Source organism: Bacidia gigantensis (genome assembly GCF_019456465.1).
Source record: "Bacidia gigantensis strain McMullin 20006 chromosome Unknown contig_231, whole genome shotgun sequence".
Taxonomy (NCBI): domain Eukaryota; kingdom Fungi; phylum Ascomycota; class Lecanoromycetes; order Lecanorales; family Ramalinaceae; genus Bacidia; species Bacidia gigantensis.
The window spans coordinates 1907139-1926060 of record NW_025408598.1 but is presented as its reverse complement, the minus strand read 5'-3'; the positions used below and the strand labels follow the sequence as shown (position 1 = coordinate 1926060).

The window sequence follows — 18922 nt, the reverse complement described above, 5'->3', positions numbered from 1 at the left end:
AAAGTCAGCACCACCATCACAATTAAGCCGTACAGAACGAATACCCACATCGCAAATCCCACCCAATCTCCGGCCCAATCCTCGGCAACTCATCCGCCACACTCTGCACATCCTTATCCCCCCTTCCACTCAAACAAATCACCACATCCTTCCCCTCGCCCAGTTCCCCCGCCAGTTTCAGCGCAGGCAAAACCGCATGTGCTGTCTCCAGCGCCGGAATGATACCTTCTAACTGACTCAGCAGCCTAAACCCCTCGAACGCATCCTTATCAGTGGCAGCAACAAACGTCGCCCTCCCACTGTCTTTCCACGAACTCAACTCTGGCCCGACGCCAGGATAATCCAACCCTGCGCTGACCGAGTGTGTTTCGGCGATCTGTCCGTGCTTGTTCTGCAGGACGTACGTGCGCACGCCGTGCAGGACGCCTTTGCTGCCGCCGGTCAGTGTGGCGCTGTGCCGGTCTGTATCCAGCCCGTCGCCGCCGGCTTCAACGCCGAGCATCTTCACCCCAACGTCCTCTTCAAAGGGGGCAAACATGCCCACGGCGTTACTGCCGCCCCCCACGCACGCGACAACCGCATCTGGCAGCTTTCGCTTCATCTCTAACATCTGTTCCTTCGTCTCCGTCCCAATAACACTTTGGAATGTTCGTACGATAGTCGGGAACGGATGGGGCCCAATCGCCGAGCCGATGATGTAGTGCGTAGTGTCCAGATCCACAACCCAGGCTCTCAGAGCCTCGTTAACCGCATCTCTCAGCGTCCGCGCGCCTGCTTCCACAGCGACCACTTTCGCCCCGAGCAACTTTATCCGGAAGACGTTGAGGGCTTGTCTCCGCACGTCCTCAGCGCCCATGTAGACCGTGCAAGGCATACCAAATTTCGCCGCCACCGTCGCGGTGGCGACACCATGTTGTCCGGCGCCCGTTTCCGCAATAATCCTCGTTTTGCCAATGCGTCGCGCCAGCAGGATCTGGCCCAAAGCGTTATTGATCTTATGACTACCCGTGTGGTTGAGATCCTCGCGCTTTAACCAAACGGTGGCGCCTCGACCATGCTGAGTCAGGCGCTCAGCTTTGTGAAGGCGACCGGGACGACCCATGTATGGGTAGTAAGAGCGGTATTCATCCCAGAATGCGGGGTCGGCTTTTGCGGTGTTGAAGCCGGACTCGAGCTCTGCGAGACAGTCCATTAGGGATTCCGGGACGTATTGCCCACCGAATTCACCGAAGCGGGAGGGTATAGCGAGGGAGGCTGGGTTTGTGGAGGGGTCGTTGAGAGCTTCGAGTTGGGTTGCGAGGCCGGGGCCGGTGCCGTTTTGGCCGGGCTTGATGACGGAGTCGGTATGCACGGGTGATGAGGTCTCCCCATGGGTATTTTCGAGGTGATAGCCATTGGTTATTGGCTGCTCGCTTTTTTGGTGGTCGTGGACGCCGTTGACCAGAGACTTCGAGGCCTTTCGATCGGTTATTTCGGCGCAGTACTCCTCGACTTTCTGGGCTCCTTGTCCGGGAGGGGCGTTTGCGAGGGTGGTGATGATTTGGCTGCCGATTACGACGCCTTCAGCTACCTTAGCGACTTCTACAAAATGTTCCCGTGTGCTGACTCCGAAGCCGAGGGCGGCTGGCACATTATTCGAGTACTGGTGTATTCGCTTCAAAAGGTCCGGTATGCCTTTGCTCAGCGTCCCAGTGGCACCGGTGACGCCCATTCTCGAGACGACATAGATGAAGGAGTCTGCGATCTTGCATAGAAGCTTCATTCGCTCTTCCGATGTAGCTGGGGCAATGAGTGGCACATATGATAGCCTATCATCATGTCAATCCCTCATCCATCTTCAACTGCCAGTAACGTAGCAAGGACTCTTCATACCCAACGCTCTTGCAACCCTCTCTGAACCTCACAGCCTCCTCTGGTGGCAGATCCACGCATATGAAGCCACTTACGCCAGCCTCCTTTGCATCGTGTAGTATCTTCTCTTCACCATAGCTCAACAGTGGGTTGTAGTATCCCATAAACAGTATTGGCGCTCTCAGACCCTTTCTTCGAGCCGCTCTTACTGTCTCCAAAGTAGACTCGACCGTAATGCCATTCTTTAGTGCTTGTGTGTTTGCTCGTTGTACCGTAGGGCCATCGGCAATTGGATCTGTGAAGGGTAGGCCTTCGATCTATTATTATTGAGGCTAGGTCATAGAGGTTCCCCAGAGGTCTGAGCATACCTAATTCGATGATATCTGGGGATAGTGTAAGCCCGGATCGTGGTCTGTGAATGCAAAACACTGCTGGCGGGAACGGTGGCGGCATATGGATTCAAAGGAAGCTACTTTGAATGACTGACCTGCTCCTCCGGACTCCAAGCCTAACAGTATGTCCACTGTCTCTGCTGCGGTGGGATAGCCAGCTGGCAGCCTCTGTCAGCTCAGTCGCACTTCCACTTGCTACTGGTATTTACCGGTCACATATGCCACAAAGGCGGGACGTTGCTCCTTCGCGCATTGTGCAAACGTGGACTTGATGTGATCCATGTTGTATGACAGAGACGGTCAATTGAGTTTCAGGTCTATCATGGTCGCAAGGAGATCAGAGCTGGATGTGGGAAAAATTTAACTTGAGATTGGTGAGTCATTAGTTCCGTTGTGTATGACGCATGCTTGAAATACGACTAAGATTGCAAAACTGCAATAAAGACGGTATCTACATGCTTTATAGAAATTGGGCTCCACGTTTGAGAAGCTCAAGACAATTGTTTGAGGTATATAATTTTCATACTAGCTATTCTATCCGTCGCTATGCTGTCCAGCGTTGGAAGTCATACAGTCCGTACATGCCATTCAACGACATCAGAAGTCCGTTACTCTTCCATTATAGCTCCAATCTACTTCAGCACCCCAACGTAACGGCTCATTCTTCGGTCCACCCATCTCTCCTGTCCGAGGATTCCTCTCGCCCTCAAATTCCGGCTTCGCGCCTCTTCTCACGTCTGGATGTAACTCATCCCCGTCACCCTGTGCCGTCACCTTTGCATCTATATCCTCTATCTTTTGATCACTTGCAGACATCAACATAGATTCATTCTGAGGCGATTGATTAATCTGTGGCGGGATCTCAGATTGTGCCTCCGCTTTGGATGAAGGGGTGGCGGGTGACTGGTTCACGGTGATTGAGGGTCTAGGGGTACTGAACGCTCCAGTCGATGAGCGTTGGAGCTTCTCGTAAAGTTGCTGCTCTTCTTCTGGAAGTCGAGGTGGAGCGGGACCTGAGGCGAACGAGGCAGGAGAGCAAAGCTGGGATCGAGATGAGAAGAGACGACGAGAGGGCTGTAACTGTGCTATAAGGAAGCAAGCACGTCTTGTGCTGTGAGTGACCATAATTCAGCCTGCTAGTCGCCAAAGCGTATGAAAAGTATCGATTGAAGTGATAGATCGTTGATGAGATAAACTCGCATGCGTGATGACGCTCTCGCCACAGATGTTGAATGCCAAGCATTTATCAGATCTGCCACTATTACTAGCGCTGCCGCTTCCGCTGCCTTATTGAGCTTATCGGCGATATCATAGCCTAGCGTATTTTCTTCTCAAAAGGCTGTCATTAACCTACTTTGATCTCTAGACTGACCATGCGACTATCGGTCTTACCACCAATAGGCCGATTTGGCTGTTTGAACCTAGACGACCCAAAGGTTCGGCAACGGTGGTGCTGACTTTCACTGTTTGGTGGCCTACCGAGAACGTCTTTGAACCTCCGTCATGGCCATCATAATGGTCGAGTCTGAAGATACAGACTACGTGTCATACACGGATCTGTGTTGTAAATAGACATCCGGGGGCATGGTAGATTGATTTCCTACAGTCTCTTCAATCAACACACCATTTCCGATTATACGGTGCATACTCTTCAAGCTGAATATAGTGTCCCCGGAATACGTGTGCCATGTACCCATTCATGTGCCCATATCCTTGCTCATCGCCTCTATAGCCGCACGAAGCAAGTGCATCAATAGCGACAGAAGTTCTTGAAAGACGCTGAGACTCGAGGAAGAAGGCTTGAAGGGCCTCTCCATAGACAGTGTTCTCCAGATTGATGCTGTTGGTTGTGAACTCTGCCAACCGGCGACCGGCTGTTGATGCAATTAACTCCTGAGCAAGAGAGTACGCTGTATGACAGAATCGATTCATTTCTGGGTTCAAATTGGTGAATGTGACGTGTGACTTTTTCTCGACAGCTGTGATCTGATCACTTCGAGATTGCTGCTTGTCCGCCTGCTCGACTAGAAGACCCCGGTATCCATACCCGATTAGTGGGATCCAAGAACTAGATCCGCGATACAAGACCCAAGGAATCGGAAGATTTGAAATAATGACACTCAAGTCTGCTTGTTCAGCGGAAGATTCGGACGCAGCGGGCTGACAGCGATTCACAGTATACCAACGTCCCTGGCCATCTCTCATTGATAGATTGTTTTTGAGAATGCTTTTTTGTGGCAAAGACTCAAAGCCGGCGAGGTGTTTGGGCAAACCTTTCGTGGGATTGGCTGTGCTTATTCGAAAGCCGGCCAATTCAACAAGGAGCCCCATTGTACTGTCATCTGTTACCAAGTGACCTCGATCCTCTTGTTCGCCAGGCATTGGAATTTCAAAGAGGCGGTCTATTGAAAGCAGAGATTGCGGGGCCCATCGGAGGCCACGCTCACATATTTTGGGACCCTGGTGGAAGATAATATGCTTATTGATACCAGAAGGGGAGGTACTCATGATTCTCCAGAGGGTTTGCATACGTTGCTGCGGATTCGAGGCCAGTATTGCACTCACATCAAGACCTAGAAGTGAAGCAATGATTATCGGTTCGTCGGAAGAGACGGTAACGGATCGATACAGTAACCCCTTCATGACGTCCTTGAAAGAGGCACCTCTGTGCTCCTGTTTTTGAACTTCGGGTAGGGTCAGGTTATGGACTCTTCCTATCACGTTGTCTGCAATCCCTCGCCTTTGAATCTCAATTTCTTGAGTCTGTATGAGAAAGCCATACATTGTCGCCACATTCAAAGCCATCTCCTTGAACTGAAACCACAACTTGTTTTTCAGAGCCCCTAGCGCACCCTCTTGCAGAGTCCAAAGCCTCGTCATCCAACGAGAGACTGCAATACGAAGACACGCTTCATCAGCGCCTATGCCTCCAACGCGGTACTTAAGGAAACTTCGGTCTAGTACAAGGACCATCGAAGCTTGGTAATATGTGCGGTACATCTGCTGTAGTGCCATGCGTTTACCTTCTGGTGATATTACTGGACAGCACAAAGTGTCACACCACAGTAGCAGCTCAGGCGCACCGTTCGAGTCTTCTAGGGAGATAGAGGTATGCAATTTGTCGATCAGTGCTTTTAATCTTGAAAGTTGACAGCGAGGTAAAGCAGTCGCATGAGGATTACCGAGACCGTCCGTCCATACATGGGACAATGCTACGTAGGGCGTGGAGTTTGTTGAAGCGACTATCTCAATTGACATCTTGTCCGAATCTTTGTCTTCTCGAAGTCGCAAAAGTGGTAGATCTCCCAATTCCAAGCAATCTACCAGCTTCTTCTCGGGGACGTTCATGAATTCGCACCTACACTCGTCGTTGACATGATGGGTCACTTGGCCAGGGGTACCGAATTGCCCGCTCGACAATTCTTTTCGTCGCAAGATGCATGCTGCAACTGATCCTCATCCTTGTAGAAGCATCTAATGAGGTAACCTACGGCTTGTGGTGATGTGAACGTCTTGATTAGCATCTCCATCTGGCTCGGGCAGCAGTCGCTACGTTCAAGCAGAATTGATTGCCGAAATTTAACGCTGATGGGAATACACCAGACATAAGGTATCAATGAATTGCGAGGGTCATCCGTCCAGGCGACATTGCATGCCTTGCTTGTAGCATAACCTAGTATTTCTGCGACAGAAGCAAGATGAAACTTGAAATCATTATCCATGACAAGATCTGTAATAGCTAGACATGCAAAAGTCAACCTCAAACATTTAGCAATGTGCTCATAAATGGTCACCAGTCGAGTTTCATCCTGCTTTACTATTGCCCCCCATTTTAGAAGCTGGGGTACGAGACTTGCCGTTGTAATGACAACCCTCTCGCCCTCGACAGCGGAAGATATCTTGACGAAGTCCTCGGGGTGATACAAGTCCCCTAGTACTTCATGTAGCAGGCCAAAAAAGAGCCAAGTCTGGAGAAAAGACGCGAACTCAGGCGGCGGCACCGCAATAAGGGATCTCCGATGCCCAATATTCAGGCTAGGGCTTTGAATACCTCCCACACTGTATAAAGCTGGGAGACCTCTTCTACCAGGATAGCTTAAGAATGGTCCCTTATCATATTTTACTTTGCAGATATATGGTACGGGTGGGAAAGCGGATCTTGGTTGCCCTCTGGGTATGGGAATATGTTCCATACCTCACAGACGAGCTCGGAAACACTTGCAGCGTCCGGGCTTGATGCTGGGAAAGGCAATACAGCTTCAGAGATAATGTCATCTCCCGAGGGTTTCGTTGGGCATGCAAAGATCGAGCGTTATCATTGGCATTGGTGATTTGATAAAGATATATGACTGAGTCACATTGTCCTAGAGGATGCTCCTTAAAACTACCAGCGCTGGCAGCGGCTTAGACCGACCAGTCTGGAGGCCAAAGGGGACTATGTAAAAGTCACAGAGCAATAATCAAACTAGTGATCAAAACCTATGGATTGCTGTCTGCCAAGCCCATCTCACTGCATAAAGGCTTGGCAATAGATTAACTCCGAGGCTAATCTCCTGGTGAGCAACCGAAAATTACCTAAATAATCGGTTGGATTACCAGCGGATTACTCGTGTAATTCAGGAGTAACACGATTTTGGACCAAGCATCCATCCCTCAAATCAAACCGACTGTCAAGTGAATCAAGTGGCCTATATATTTTATATATTCAAATTGCTAGCCAACCACCACTCCGTTGCCCCCGGTGGCAACCACACGTCCTGACTAAATCCCCATACTTTCCACATTGAATTTGGCATCTATACGCATCATAGTGTGACGGACCGCTGAATTTCTGAGATATATACTTGCCCTACTCACCGAGAACGCCATTAGCACAGACGGAAATATGGCATGGCGAAACCAGGGATTTGAATAACTAGCCTCAGCTTGACGTTCATCAGCCACTCGTCTTCTGCAGACAACAAGCTTTCAAGGAATTTAATAGCAGCCGCATACTTTCTGCTTACATAGCAATGATTATCACAATAAGTACCCATTATCGACATTTGATTTCACCTTCTCCATCCCTTTGTCCGACCATCAAGCTGAGAAGGATAATTCCCCACCATCAAAAGTAGACCAACCATAGCCAATCAATGCCAGACTTCCGCCCTGCTGGCCGCTAATCCGCACGATAGGAGGCTTAACAGTACAGTGATCACCTGATAGCCTCGAATGCGCGGTTCCATTGCTTCAGACGTCTATGTCGATCAGAGTTGGCGCCTCCCAGTCACTACTTGGTATGTTCTACAAAAGCTCGTAGTGCGCCAAACTGATGTGAGTGTTGGAAGTACCGTTCTATGGGATGCTCCTTTCATGTACTCGCTTTTAAGGTAAAGAAAGCGAGCACGAGTGGACGTACGCCACTCATGCAGCTCTTCCGCCACGAAGTGGGCGTTGCCTCGTTGGCGCGGCTACTAGACTACCTGGAGATCTTAACCAGTGAAATGCGAGATATGCTCCTACAATGTAGGTTAAACGCCCCTCCTCCTGAGATTTGCATGAAGCGGAGCTACTCAAGAACTACTTGAATCAAATGTAATGCTTGTGCAGCAAAGTTTTCAGACTCCGTGGCTAATCTCCACATTGCACGAAGGGGTATTTGGTACCGCACAATAAATGCATTCAGGAACTTTGAGACAATCATCGCATATCGTTTCGAAAAGGCTGAAGATAGGATGGTAGGAATTTTCTATGGATTGCGGCGAAGATTGCCAGCAATCAGGCTTTGCCTGACGGCCAGTTTTGTTTTTAAGAAATAAATTTCCTCATGCTTGACTTCTGCTGTCCCTGGTTCATGGATGAGCATTCATTAAAGATCAAGAAATGAATCTCTCGAATGTGAATGCCACTGGCCTTACATTGCAAGATTGGATCGACATCAATGTTGATAAGGCCTCTCAAAGTCCGGGATGCTCTCTTCTTTACCCCGAGGACCCTCGTGCACTCACTGATTCAGAGTATTGGCCCTACTTCGCAGAAGGCAATTGCTTGACAATATGTAATAACAGCGGGTATTTACTAGACAAAGAGTCTCACGCAAGTCGAACAACAGTGAACAATCTTGCAACATGTGGCCTATGGACGACCTTAGCGACCCGTCGGAACTACTATTCTGACCGTATTGCCAACTGGAATTCCACCCCCGAATTCATTGGATCCGACTCTGCCAAGAGATTCGCTCTGAATGTGCAGATGCTGGATAATGACATTGGAAGATTGAGTCATTGGAGCTTAGACTGGCAAAATTTGCAGTATGTGGTAGCTTCAAGAAACGCTATTGTAAAAGAACTCGGCTTCGCTTTCAGTAGCAGCAAAGTGGGGACATACGAAGATACAATCGCTTTCCCATACAGTTGTACTGGAGATGGGCTTTTTCCACCCTTGGAGGACGATGGCGTCGAACTTGATAGGGCTCCAGTGCAGCAAAATTTTGAGCTGCAGAGTTGCATAAGGCAGATCTGCGCCCCCAGAACCGTGAATCCCGAGCTTGGTGGTATTGGGGTAAGAGTCAACTCCCATTATTAGATGAAGCTTAGATTCCTAGGTCTTCTGGTCCTTAATAGCGCAAAGTGCACTTTCGATCGGCTCTTTCGTCTCTCTGATACTTCTCGAAACATGGCCCTCCTTGAGAGGTCAGGAAATTCGAAAGCACACACTTGCCTTAACGACAGCTGTGGTTGACTTTCACAAACACCAATGCTACTTCGTATCCGTGATTCAAATTGCGGCCTTAATTTTATCTGATCCCAACAAGAGTTACATTGACTTGGGTAAGCCACAGACGCAGACGCTTAGTGTAGGGTACGATGACTACGATATCCTGCTGACTCTGCCTTTGGCCATGAATGGCTATACTCCAGTAGTGCTTTCTCTCACGTGTATTGCTTGGTATGGTCAGAACTCTTGGCACATGATAATTTTGACCGGTCTTACTATGGCATTATCAGCAACAAATCTGGGCATGAATTATTTTAAAGCACTGGGCAGGTTTCAGTACAGTATAGGAGATGATAGGGGTGGCAATATCGAACGAGGTTTCTCTCTCTGCAAGTCAATGTCCTATAAGACCTACAATCTTGATTCTCGTGATATTGACCCCAGTGTGGTCGGATCGATACTTCTCTTCTGTGTCGTTTGGCTATCTGGTCTCACTGTAAGACATTACATCCACACCACGAATAGCACTCGACTGAAGAAGATGATGTCAAGATTCGAAGCAAGATACCTCAACACTTTTGGGCACTACAATACTCTTTTGTGGCGGTTGTTTGTACCTGTGTCCACAATACTATGGACCACAAGCTTCGCTTATCAACTCTATTTGTACGGTATCTTCTACAAGAATCACTTGATATCACCAACATGGTCTTTCGGGCAGATCATCGCTGTCGCTGTATGGGCACAGTCTATTGTGGAGTTCTTGTATATTGAACGTAGTAAGTCAATATCTTCGGATAGCGATGCGTTCCCTGCCATGTGCTGATACTGTGGTCAGAGGGGAATGAGAAGGGAGCAAGATACAGATACCCTCCTAGCCTCCGCCTTGTAGACATTGGAGACAGCGACGAAGCGAAAGACCTTGAACCTGACGTACGCCGACGGTTCACGCTGTCAACAAATTTTTGAGAACTCATGCTGGCAAGCAAGGAATGCGTCTCAGAATGAATCACAGCACGGCCTTCTGTAAGACGGCAAGGCAGAGACTTCACGCGATGAGAGAAGTTTCGAAGTAGAGTAGCGACCTTTGAGGTTAGGTATTGTCTTTTCCACAAAAAAGTTTACGAAATCAACGTTACAAGAGCTGAACCATGACTTAAGCTTTTCAGGAGAAACGACATTTCAACCCCCCAGAAAAGGACATCCTCAGCTACGTTCAAAGCAGCCTGGGGTGAACAGCAAGAAAAGCAGCAGACATGTAATCTGATGAAGAGCTATTCAATTGGAACGACACCCCAAATGTTCTTAAAACACAAAAATCTCTTACCTAAGAACTCTTCTAGATCAAGGCAGTAATATAACCAACCAGCACAGATTTCAGCCACATAGTCGTCGTCCACCAGAACATCTCAGGCAACGTATTGGCCACATAGCACCTTAATAGTCTCCCCCGTTCTCTGATCAGTGCTTCCTCGCTTGACAGAACACGCATCGGACCAAAGCCTCCTCCACCCCCAAGACGCGAGACATTCTGTTTGAATTTATCTTGCGTTGATAGTTTCCAGCTATAGGGCTATATCATTCTCTTTCCCCCTCCCCAATTATAACAAGACCATGCTCCCCTCCAAGGCCGAGCGCATTTTATACACGTAAAGCCCCCTCCTCTCTTTTTCTTCCCCTCCCAATCTAACGCACATGCAGTCAAATTTCCCCTTGAATGTAAACATCACTCTTACCCAAATCGTCGAATATGGGACAAGACGATAAAGTGCCCTTGGGAAGATAAGGCGCATCGTATTCATGGCGGTGTACGCTATAAGCGTCATCTCAGCTCGGGGGTTGGACCGGTTCAATTTGGAAGAGTTAGGGGGGGGGAGGTTGGAGGAGAAGATGTTGGAGAACGTGAGATTGAGGAGATGGTCATGTAGTGGGAGGACTCAGTCCTTGACAAGATAGAGGAGTGAATGACTCGATGTTTCTGCCTGACGTTCAGCTCTCACCAGCCCTCCTAGTAATCCATAACAACCCACGAAACGCCTCGCTAAAGTAGCAACACCATCTCACCGCCATCTCCACTTAGCGTACCTCTCGCAAACCATCACTCAACCCATAGCACCAACAGGCACCCTAACCTTCCCCGTCAACGGCGGCGGCGCTAACCCAACCATACCCCCTTTCCCCCTACAATTCCCCTCCGATTTCTCCCCGTCCGTCCCCGCCCCAACCAATTCAACTTCAACGCCCTCGCCAAATCCTCCATCTTGCGCTGCGCCTCATCATTACTCTGCGTGCTAGCGAGCACAGACACGCACTGCAGCATCCTCGCCACTGTGTCGGTGACATGCGTACTATCCGGCAGCGCAGGCCGGGAAGAGTTAGAATTTGCGTGTTTGCCTTGGAAAGAGGTGGGGAGGGTAGAGTGCGGGGCTGTCGTGGTGAAGGAGGGGAGTTCGGGGGCGGAGAGGTTGGAGTTACCGCGCGAGCGGGAGGAGTCGGAGGGGTCGTAGAGGGTGGAGGATTGGGAATTATAGGATTCGCTGAGAGGTGGGGCGGCGTGGGCGGAGCCGGCGGTTCCGGGGCGCGCTGTGGAGGAGGAGGTGAGCGTGTCGAAAGAATCGACCATGGGTGAGGGTTGGGCGGCGGGATTGATGCTCTCGAGACTTAGGCGGGAAAAGGTGGTTTTAAGCGCGTCATAGCGGGGGAGGATTAGAGTGTCGCGGTAGGCGAGGAGGACGATACGTCGGACGTCGAAGGCATTGCCGAAGGCTTCTGAGGTTGAGGAGGGGTCTGCGCCCCAGAAGTCGGCGGACTCACGGGCGGAGAGGAAGGTGCCGTGGCCTTTGAACTCCAGGTCGAGAGGGAGGAAGACCGCTTGGATGAATGGGAGGAGCCGGCCGAAGAGGAGGCCCCAGGTATCTACCAGTGCGCGCACAAGGCGGGTTTCTGCTATAGGGCGGAGAGTGTGATCGACAGAATTGAAGCCTACGGAAAGAAAGTCGCGAAGGTCTTCAATTAGGCCTGTGGGATTGTTCGTGCGGATACGACGTTGGATGTGCATCGTAAGAAGACGGTTGAGGTCTTCAATAGGGATGCGGACTTCCTCTCCTTCGAAGATGACGAGGAGTTTGGCTTTGAGAAAGTCCCAGGCATCTTCTTGACGGAGATTGCTGAGAATCGAGCTGACCCCGCCAGCACTAGGAAGTTCTATCGTATTGGATGTGGATGGGCCAAAAAGCGAAGGCCCAGGAGTCGAGCGGCCGGGGTTAATAGCGAAGTCGATTTTATCAATGTCGGTAATCTTGGGTGCAAAGGGAAGAGATTTTTCCTCCCTCTTCCTCTCTCGAACTGCTTTCCCTGCATGGCGAAGGTCGAGGCCTGTGAAGGATGTTGTCGCAGGGCTTGCTGGAGCAGGGGCAAAAGAGTAGAGCGTGTTCGGCGCCGATGGATTCAATGGCTGTGAATTACTTGAGGCCGACGATAATAGGAGCGTGTGATCATCAGCAATCCTGTCCCTGAGCTTGTTTTTCTGTCTAGATAGGAAGTGATGCTTGTGCTTTTCTTTCTCTTCGCCTCTCTGCCGATCTGTCGGAACTAGCGTAGACGTGGAGGTGTTGCCGGTATTCAGCGAATAGAGCGATGCCCCCGAGGTAATTGAGTCTGCGAGGCTAGTCGTAGATGGATTGACCAGCTTAGAAAGACCACTGCTTGGAACAGTAGGAAATTTGTTTGGTGAAGGTAGTGGCTTGTCTATATTGGCATCCCTATTCGACTTGTCTTTCGGCTTGGAGAAAAGCTTCATCTTTGACTTTTGTTCCTTGAGCTTAGGCTCTTTCTCTGGTATAGGCGGTTCATAACCCATGAAGCCTGGTGACAGTCTGCCAGGATATGCAGCATTGGCAGCTGTGGCAGCCGCAGCAGAATTCGACCCTACGCTGCCATTGTATGGTCTCGACCCTGATGTGGGAGGGCCATTGGATCTGTCCGCACCACTGTGCCCTGTCTGTATAGGCGGTGGCTTTCTCTTGCCTGTGATTGTTCCGGTTGCTGAGCCTATTGGAGGGCTACTCTGAGGTGAGGGTATTGTTATCGAGCGTTGTCTGCTATGCGATTGATGCTGCATTGCTGCTTGAGCAGCGATCTGAGAAGCCGTGAGATTTGACATGACGCCCTGATCACTCAGATTTGGTGTGGCAGATGGCAGGGTAGGCTCAAAGAAACCTTGTGAGTGCTGCCGCTTGTGTCCTTTGACTTCACCACCGGAGTGACGTGACGGTGGTTCGTTCGATTCTTGCCTATGAAAGCCTGGCCTCGAAAAGTTGCTAAAGGATGTTGTGCTACTCGCGGCGGTGGAATTTGGTAGGACATGTCGCACATGTTGTGGATGGCGCTGAGAGCTCTGTTCACGCGATTGAGGTCGCGCGGAAGGAGGCGAAGAGGGTGAGTCGTCACTGTCAATGCTAGGAGACGACCCAGGACGAGATGAGAATGCGCCCGGCCGTCGGTGGCCCGTTGCGCCGGGATTCATGGCCAAGATGGATTCTTGCGCCGTTCATTCGACGCTTGAACAATTTCTTTGTGATACTTCCATCTCTTCTAGCGCCTTTCAATCGCTACTGTCGGTGACAGCGAGGCAGGCTGGTCTTCGCCATTGAAGCTCCGCTAGTCACGGGCCCTAGAGCGGGGGGCTGCGGAGGAGGCTCTGGGGGGAAGCACCCTAAAATCTAGTGCTTAGTCAAGTGGCCTCAATGATCTCCGTCTTGTAATACAATAAACCTGTTGAGCTCTTCTGAGGACCATTTCCATGGCGACCAAACCATTAAACGACAAGTCCGAGCTCAAAGCATTCTATACATCTCCCGAGGAATCCCAGATCTTCACACATACACTGCCCTCCGCCACCGCCTCTACAGCATCTACAGAAAAAAAGACGGCCTATCTCCACGAGCTGAAAGGGGCGGTCGGCAAATTACAGGGAGAAATAAACGAGTTTCTGACGGACAAGATGGAGCAGGACAAAGCAGCTGAAAAGGAGGGAACAGGCAATACAAGGAGTGTGGACGAAAATAAGGCTGAGGAGACATATGGGGAGGAAGATGTTGAGGGAGAAGAGGAAGGATTGGGGCCGTTCAAGGATCCGACGAAGCCTTGACTAGAAGCTTTGAATGGGGTATCTACTCTATGAATAAAAGACCGTCTCAAAGCTACACCGAACATCAATCCACCCACCTCACCTCGTCGAACACCCGTAGTGAACAACGCTATTACTACGCACACATCAGCACAACCTCAAAAGTACAAGGGAAGGGGCAGGGTAATACTCACTCCGGCATCACCTTAACAGCACTTCCCCCAAATCTCTTGTAACAGACCCCACACACCCTCTCCTCGCCAATAACAACCCTCCTATTCCTCCCTCTATTCCCCCCGTCTTTTCATCACCAAGTCTCAGTCTCGCCTCCTCACTGAACGCCAACGCACTCCTCAAACCAGCCACAATCCTACTCTCATTGGCGACGCTGTTCGCAGAGCGAATCTGGCCGCGGAAATAGTTCTCCAGGTCTTTCACGGGCAGGACTTCGGGGATGGTGTTTAGCGTTGAGGAGGCAGGCATGCGCGCGCCGTGTTTGGCTAGGAGATCGAGTGCGGGTCCCCATTGGGGTTTATGGGGCGGGGGAGGGGAGAGATAGAGAGAGAGGAGGGTCTGGTAGATGGACGGTTGGGTGTCGTCTGGATCCGTGGTGATGGAAACGCGTCTGTGACCACTTTGTGGTTGTTGAGGTGTCTGGGGGGAGGTGGAGGCGAGGTAGATCTGGTTGCAGTACTCTTCCGCCTTTTCGGCGTCGTTGAGCTTGAAGACGTAAATGTCGAGGGCTTGTTTGTGCTGGCCCATGTGGCTGAGGACGATGGCGCGGGCTTCGTAAAGATTGGGATCGTCGGCTAGGAGCTTGTTGAGGGCTTTGTAGGCTTGGTAGCTTTTGCTGTTTCGGAGGAAGGTGAGGGTTTTGGATTTCCATTCTTCACGGGCCTCGAGGGATGGATGAGGTTTCTTCTTGAGCCCGTCGATGTAGAAGTCGACGAGTCGTTGGTGGAATGAAGGGGTGGTGTCGTTGAGTTCGTTTATGATGTGTTCTAAGTATGTGAGCGCAAGCTTCTCATCCACGTTCAGCAAGAAATCAAGAACTCGATCTCGGGGTAGTGATTCAGCGTTCTCTGTGTCTGCTAGGAAGATTTCCATCCCGAGGTCAGGATCTTTCTTCAATGGCCACTTCGCAAATTCCAGAATCAGATCAACTAGCTCTGATGGTAGATTTTGCAGATAGGCCACTGTTCTCTGCGGTCCAGCAAGTTGCGGTACGGTCTTACTTGGCTCTTTCTCACCAAAGCGTTCTAATAGTTCAAGAGCCTCGCGATGCAGCTTCTTGCCATAGAGAAAGTCCACCAGATCATTATATCGACCAGCCTCAGTCAATCTTTCCTGAACGACTTCCGGATCACAGAAGTTGTCGATTCGAAAGAGCGGACCAGCAAACGAAGGACTGATGAACATGTATGCGCGAAACAGAGTGGTATCGACAAGTTTAGCCGTGTCTAAGAGCTTCTGCTGGTCTTCTGCCTGATTGAACGTCTTTTTGGCAAACAACGATTCAGGTCCTGCTCCCAGGGTTCCTTGAAGTCCTTCTTGCTTCATCGTGCCGTCCGAGTTGAGTATCTTCTTCATTCTGGTTCGTGCGGAGACCAGAAAGCCTCGCAGCTCTTCCGTTGCTAGCTTGAGGTCCTTCCCTTCTACGTATTGAAATTAGCTATGGAGTATACGTAGACATGGAAGAATCGTACCCAACGGGCTGCTCGCATTGATGTGGTTGTCCTGGCTCCCTTCACTGCTTTCATTTTTCGACGCCTTCTTGGATGTCTCCTCACCCGATACACTTTTGTGAGAAGGACCTCTTTTGTGTTTGGACAACTTGGAAGCTTTGGATGCTGGCGAGCCCGGAGGATCGGAGGGCTCATGAGATAAAGCTGAGGCCTGACCTGCAATGAAGGCTGGGTACAAATTGATGACTGTTTCTGGAGGTGCGTTGACTTCCGTAAATAAGTCTATAGACTCGCGATAGCTCTTGGTATCGAATAACATCTGAGCTTTCTGCATCTTGATATCTCGCAGCCGGCCTGCCTTGTCTTTCAGTAGCGCGTCTTCTACCAGACCCGTCAAGCTGATTGCCTCATCCAAAGCGCCTCGATCTACGAGCTGATCTATTTGAGTCTCATAGTCTTGAGCCTGCATTCGCCAGATCATGCGCTCGCTGAAGACGAGGAATCCTTTTCCAGCGTGCGCGAGACTGATATTTGGTTGTGGGATGTGGAGCTGGGTTGCTGAGGGTAATGGGATACTTTGAAGCATGGTCAATGTTTCCGGGTTTCGCAGCTCTAGCGATCCTCTCGCAGTCTGTAGTGATAGAAGGTAGGGGTATGAGTAGCCAACAGCATCTGGCGCGACAGGCCATGGGATCTGTCTGCGACCTAAGGAAGTACCTTCGAGATCGATGAAATGCGTGTTGATGTCCCTCGCCAGCAGGATCTGTCCCTCGCTCAGCTTCGTTGCAAGTGGCTTGGGAGCACTCATTCCCAGATAGCCAATGCTTGCGACGCCTGTAGCCCCTAAACGTCCACCATCTTGCCCAGGCGCGCCACCAATACTTCCAGGGCCCACAATATCAATGACTCCGGAAGACTCAACGTCATAGAGAACATAGTTGGTATTCAGTCCCACGACGAGACGAGTCGCAGATGCCCAGGTGATGGTCTTGACGGCGACAGTGAAGGTATATTCTAGGTTGTCCCCTTCTAGCTCACCATCATGCCACGTCCAAATCAGTAATTTCCTCTTGACAGCCACAGCAAGACGTGTGACGATCGAGTTGACTCTCGTTGAATTATCCTTCACAACATTGGAAGTTACAGTAAAAGTGGACGCGCCCTTTGATTTGGACAAGGTTTCTTGAAGCTCGTAGCTTTGCAAGTCGTGAATGTGAACATAGCTGTTCGAGAGGGAGAGGAGGATGTTTGCTTCTTTGACGAGAGCTAGCTGCTCGATCTTGTATTTTGAGAACTTCTCCTGTTCTCGCAGTAGATCCACCGGCTTTTTGCCTTGCTGGGAAGTTGGTCTCTGATCCTTAGAGGCTTCATCACTGTCTCCATCTTCTTTGGTCACCTCATTGACCCTGTGTACGCGAAGGCTTCCGGTATTTAGTCCAACAAGCAGTCGATCACCTTGATGAAGACTTAGCACATTCCAGAACCAGCTTCAGAGCGCTCAACTACCGTAGGCAAGCACAGACTCGACCTTAGACTTGTCGCGCTGCTTTAGCTCGATCAATGGCCGGGCTGTAAAGGCGGACAGCATCGGGAAGAGACTGCGTCATGCTCGCTCATGTAGCCTTTATTTCAAAGCGACTGGAACGTACAACGTGAGCTTGCGACGCTTTACAAATAATGCACGCAACCTTCATCATTCCTAGGCCCTGGAAGCTGCAGAAGAATTGCAGTGGGGCAGGCTTGGCCCCAACCAGCCGCCGTTATGAGCCGATAGCGTTCCCGATGCTGACATGGGGTGCTAACGTTATAGGGGCAAGTAGTCCCTATAAAAAGCACTCAGTGGCTGAATTTAGGGCAGTCTAGCAAGGTTAAGGCGTCGCGTGCGTGCTAGATCTCTAAATAGCCGTTCGCTTACCAGTCGGCTCGTCTGATGATGCTGACGAAGATTCAAGGATCCCTATTTGAATAAGATGAAGTCGCATCCGACCCGCACCATGACCCTCCATCTCTCGAATGTAATCTCATCCTCTCCATCCTCTCCATCCTCTCCCATCTCGCCTGTCATCATATTTTTCAACCCGCAAGAATGTCGAAACGTACAATGTTCACCACCGTCACCCCGTTGCCCGCCGGCATCAGTCGTGAGACCGTTCTCGGCACCCTCCATGGTCACACGGAGATGATAGATCTGAACCCTCTAGTCATCGAGCGACATCCTATTAAGCCTCCACGAGAAGCTAGCCCCGAGGAGATCAATTGCGAATGGTATTCTGTGACAGACAAGATCACCTACATCCCGGGCGTATACACGGGCAAATTGACCTTCAGGGCCTGCTTCCATGACCTACCTGATGGCCTACAAAGTCACATCCTCGCACCAACTGGACTAGACATCAAAGGCCGATGGACACTTGGAGGCTCCTTGCCTGGCGAACCTCGCCAAGCTGTGGAAATTGGGCTCAATCTGCCGAAGGTTGGGCTGTGGTTGAAAGAAGATGTAGATATGAAGTGCAACATGATGGCAACAGGCTTCGTGAAAAAAAGCACCAAGAAAGCGCACAGCACGCTCGTGCAAAGACTGATCGAGAAATCCCACTTGAAAGACAACGAAGCCTACAACCACGCGCTAGCTGAGCAAGTGGAGTTACGGAACTCGTATCCTCCAGACTACCACTCAAGCACTTCAATGATGAGTCCAAGCTCGACATACAGCTCCCCACCTCAAGGTTATGATACCAAACCGCCTATCCAGCAGCATGCTTCGTATTCAAGTGACAACAGGGGTAGTGTAGTCAGCGGTAACTCTAGCTTCGATGACGCAGAACATCCATACTACGCTGCTGCGAAACCAGCGCCGCTACAACCGCGCCAGTCTCAATCATATCGACCATACCCCCAAACTATACCGACACAGGAGCTGCCTGTTCATCAGCCGTACACGAATCAGCTGCACACCAACATCACTGTCGAGCTACCAGGTCAGGAGGCGAGGACGCCTATTGAGATTGAAAATGCACGCTCAGTTCACCCTCAATCCTGAGTCAGTCAACCGTTGTCGATTGGGGTGGGAGGCATTGATGAATTCGTCGTTTAGCAGCATGGCGTATGCGGGAAAGTAAATACCATGGCGTTGTTCTTGGACTTTGATAGTCGCAATATATCATACA

The 18922-nt window shown here is 50.4% G+C and overlaps 7 protein-coding genes across 7 annotated transcripts; 3 read left to right on the top strand and 4 right to left on the bottom strand.

Annotated features, from left to right (window-relative positions):
- Nucleotides 1–22: 22 nt before the first annotated feature.
- On the bottom strand, nt 23–2525 carry TRP3 (anthranilate synthase / indole-3-glycerol phosphate synthase; the record flags this gene model as incomplete). Its single annotated transcript, XM_044813086.1, has 5 exons — nt 23–1808; nt 1873–2146; nt 2220–2234; nt 2339–2401; nt 2453–2525. The coding sequence occupies 5 exons, from the start codon at nt 2523–2525 to the stop codon at nt 23–25; spliced, it is 2211 nt and encodes a 736-aa protein (XP_044670506.1).
- Nucleotides 2526–2840: 315 nt separating this feature from the next.
- On the bottom strand, nt 2841–5773 carry KY384_004580 (uncharacterized protein; the record flags this gene model as incomplete). Its single annotated transcript, XM_044813085.1, has 4 exons — nt 2841–3323; nt 3616–3664; nt 3868–5601; nt 5754–5773. 4 exons carry the CDS (start codon nt 5771–5773, stop codon nt 2841–2843), a joined length of 2286 nt encoding a protein of 761 aa, XP_044670505.1.
- A 1878-nt stretch (nt 5774–7651) lies between these two features.
- KY384_004579 (uncharacterized protein) lies at nt 7652–8810 on the top strand (the record flags this gene model as incomplete). The annotated part of the gene is made up of 2 exons (XM_044813084.1): nt 7652–7751; nt 8101–8810. 2 exons carry the CDS (start codon nt 7652–7654, stop codon nt 8808–8810), a joined length of 810 nt encoding a protein of 269 aa, XP_044670504.1.
- Nucleotides 8811–11097: 2287 nt separating this feature from the next.
- Nucleotides 11098–13467, bottom strand: KY384_004578 (uncharacterized protein; the record flags this gene model as incomplete). The annotated part of the gene is made up of 1 exon (XM_044813083.1): nt 11098–13467. One exon carries the CDS (start codon nt 13465–13467, stop codon nt 11098–11100), a length of 2370 nt encoding a protein of 789 aa, XP_044670503.1.
- Nucleotides 13468–13743: 276 nt separating this feature from the next.
- KY384_004577 (uncharacterized protein) lies at nt 13744–14091 on the top strand (the record flags this gene model as incomplete). The annotated part of the gene is made up of 1 exon (XM_044813082.1): nt 13744–14091. One exon carries the CDS (start codon nt 13744–13746, stop codon nt 14089–14091), a length of 348 nt encoding a protein of 115 aa, XP_044670502.1.
- A 180-nt stretch (nt 14092–14271) lies between these two features.
- On the bottom strand, nt 14272–17343 carry KY384_004576 (uncharacterized protein; the record flags this gene model as incomplete). The annotated part of the gene is made up of 3 exons (XM_044813081.1): nt 14272–15725; nt 15777–17210; nt 17262–17343. The coding sequence occupies 3 exons, from the start codon at nt 17341–17343 to the stop codon at nt 14272–14274; spliced, it is 2970 nt and encodes a 989-aa protein (XP_044670501.1).
- Nucleotides 17344–17841: 498 nt separating this feature from the next.
- KY384_004575 (uncharacterized protein) lies at nt 17842–18795 on the top strand (the record flags this gene model as incomplete). Its single annotated transcript, XM_044813080.1, has 1 exon — nt 17842–18795. The coding sequence occupies one exon, from the start codon at nt 17842–17844 to the stop codon at nt 18793–18795; it is 954 nt and encodes a 317-aa protein (XP_044670500.1).
- Between the last annotated feature and the right edge of the window lie 127 nt (nt 18796–18922).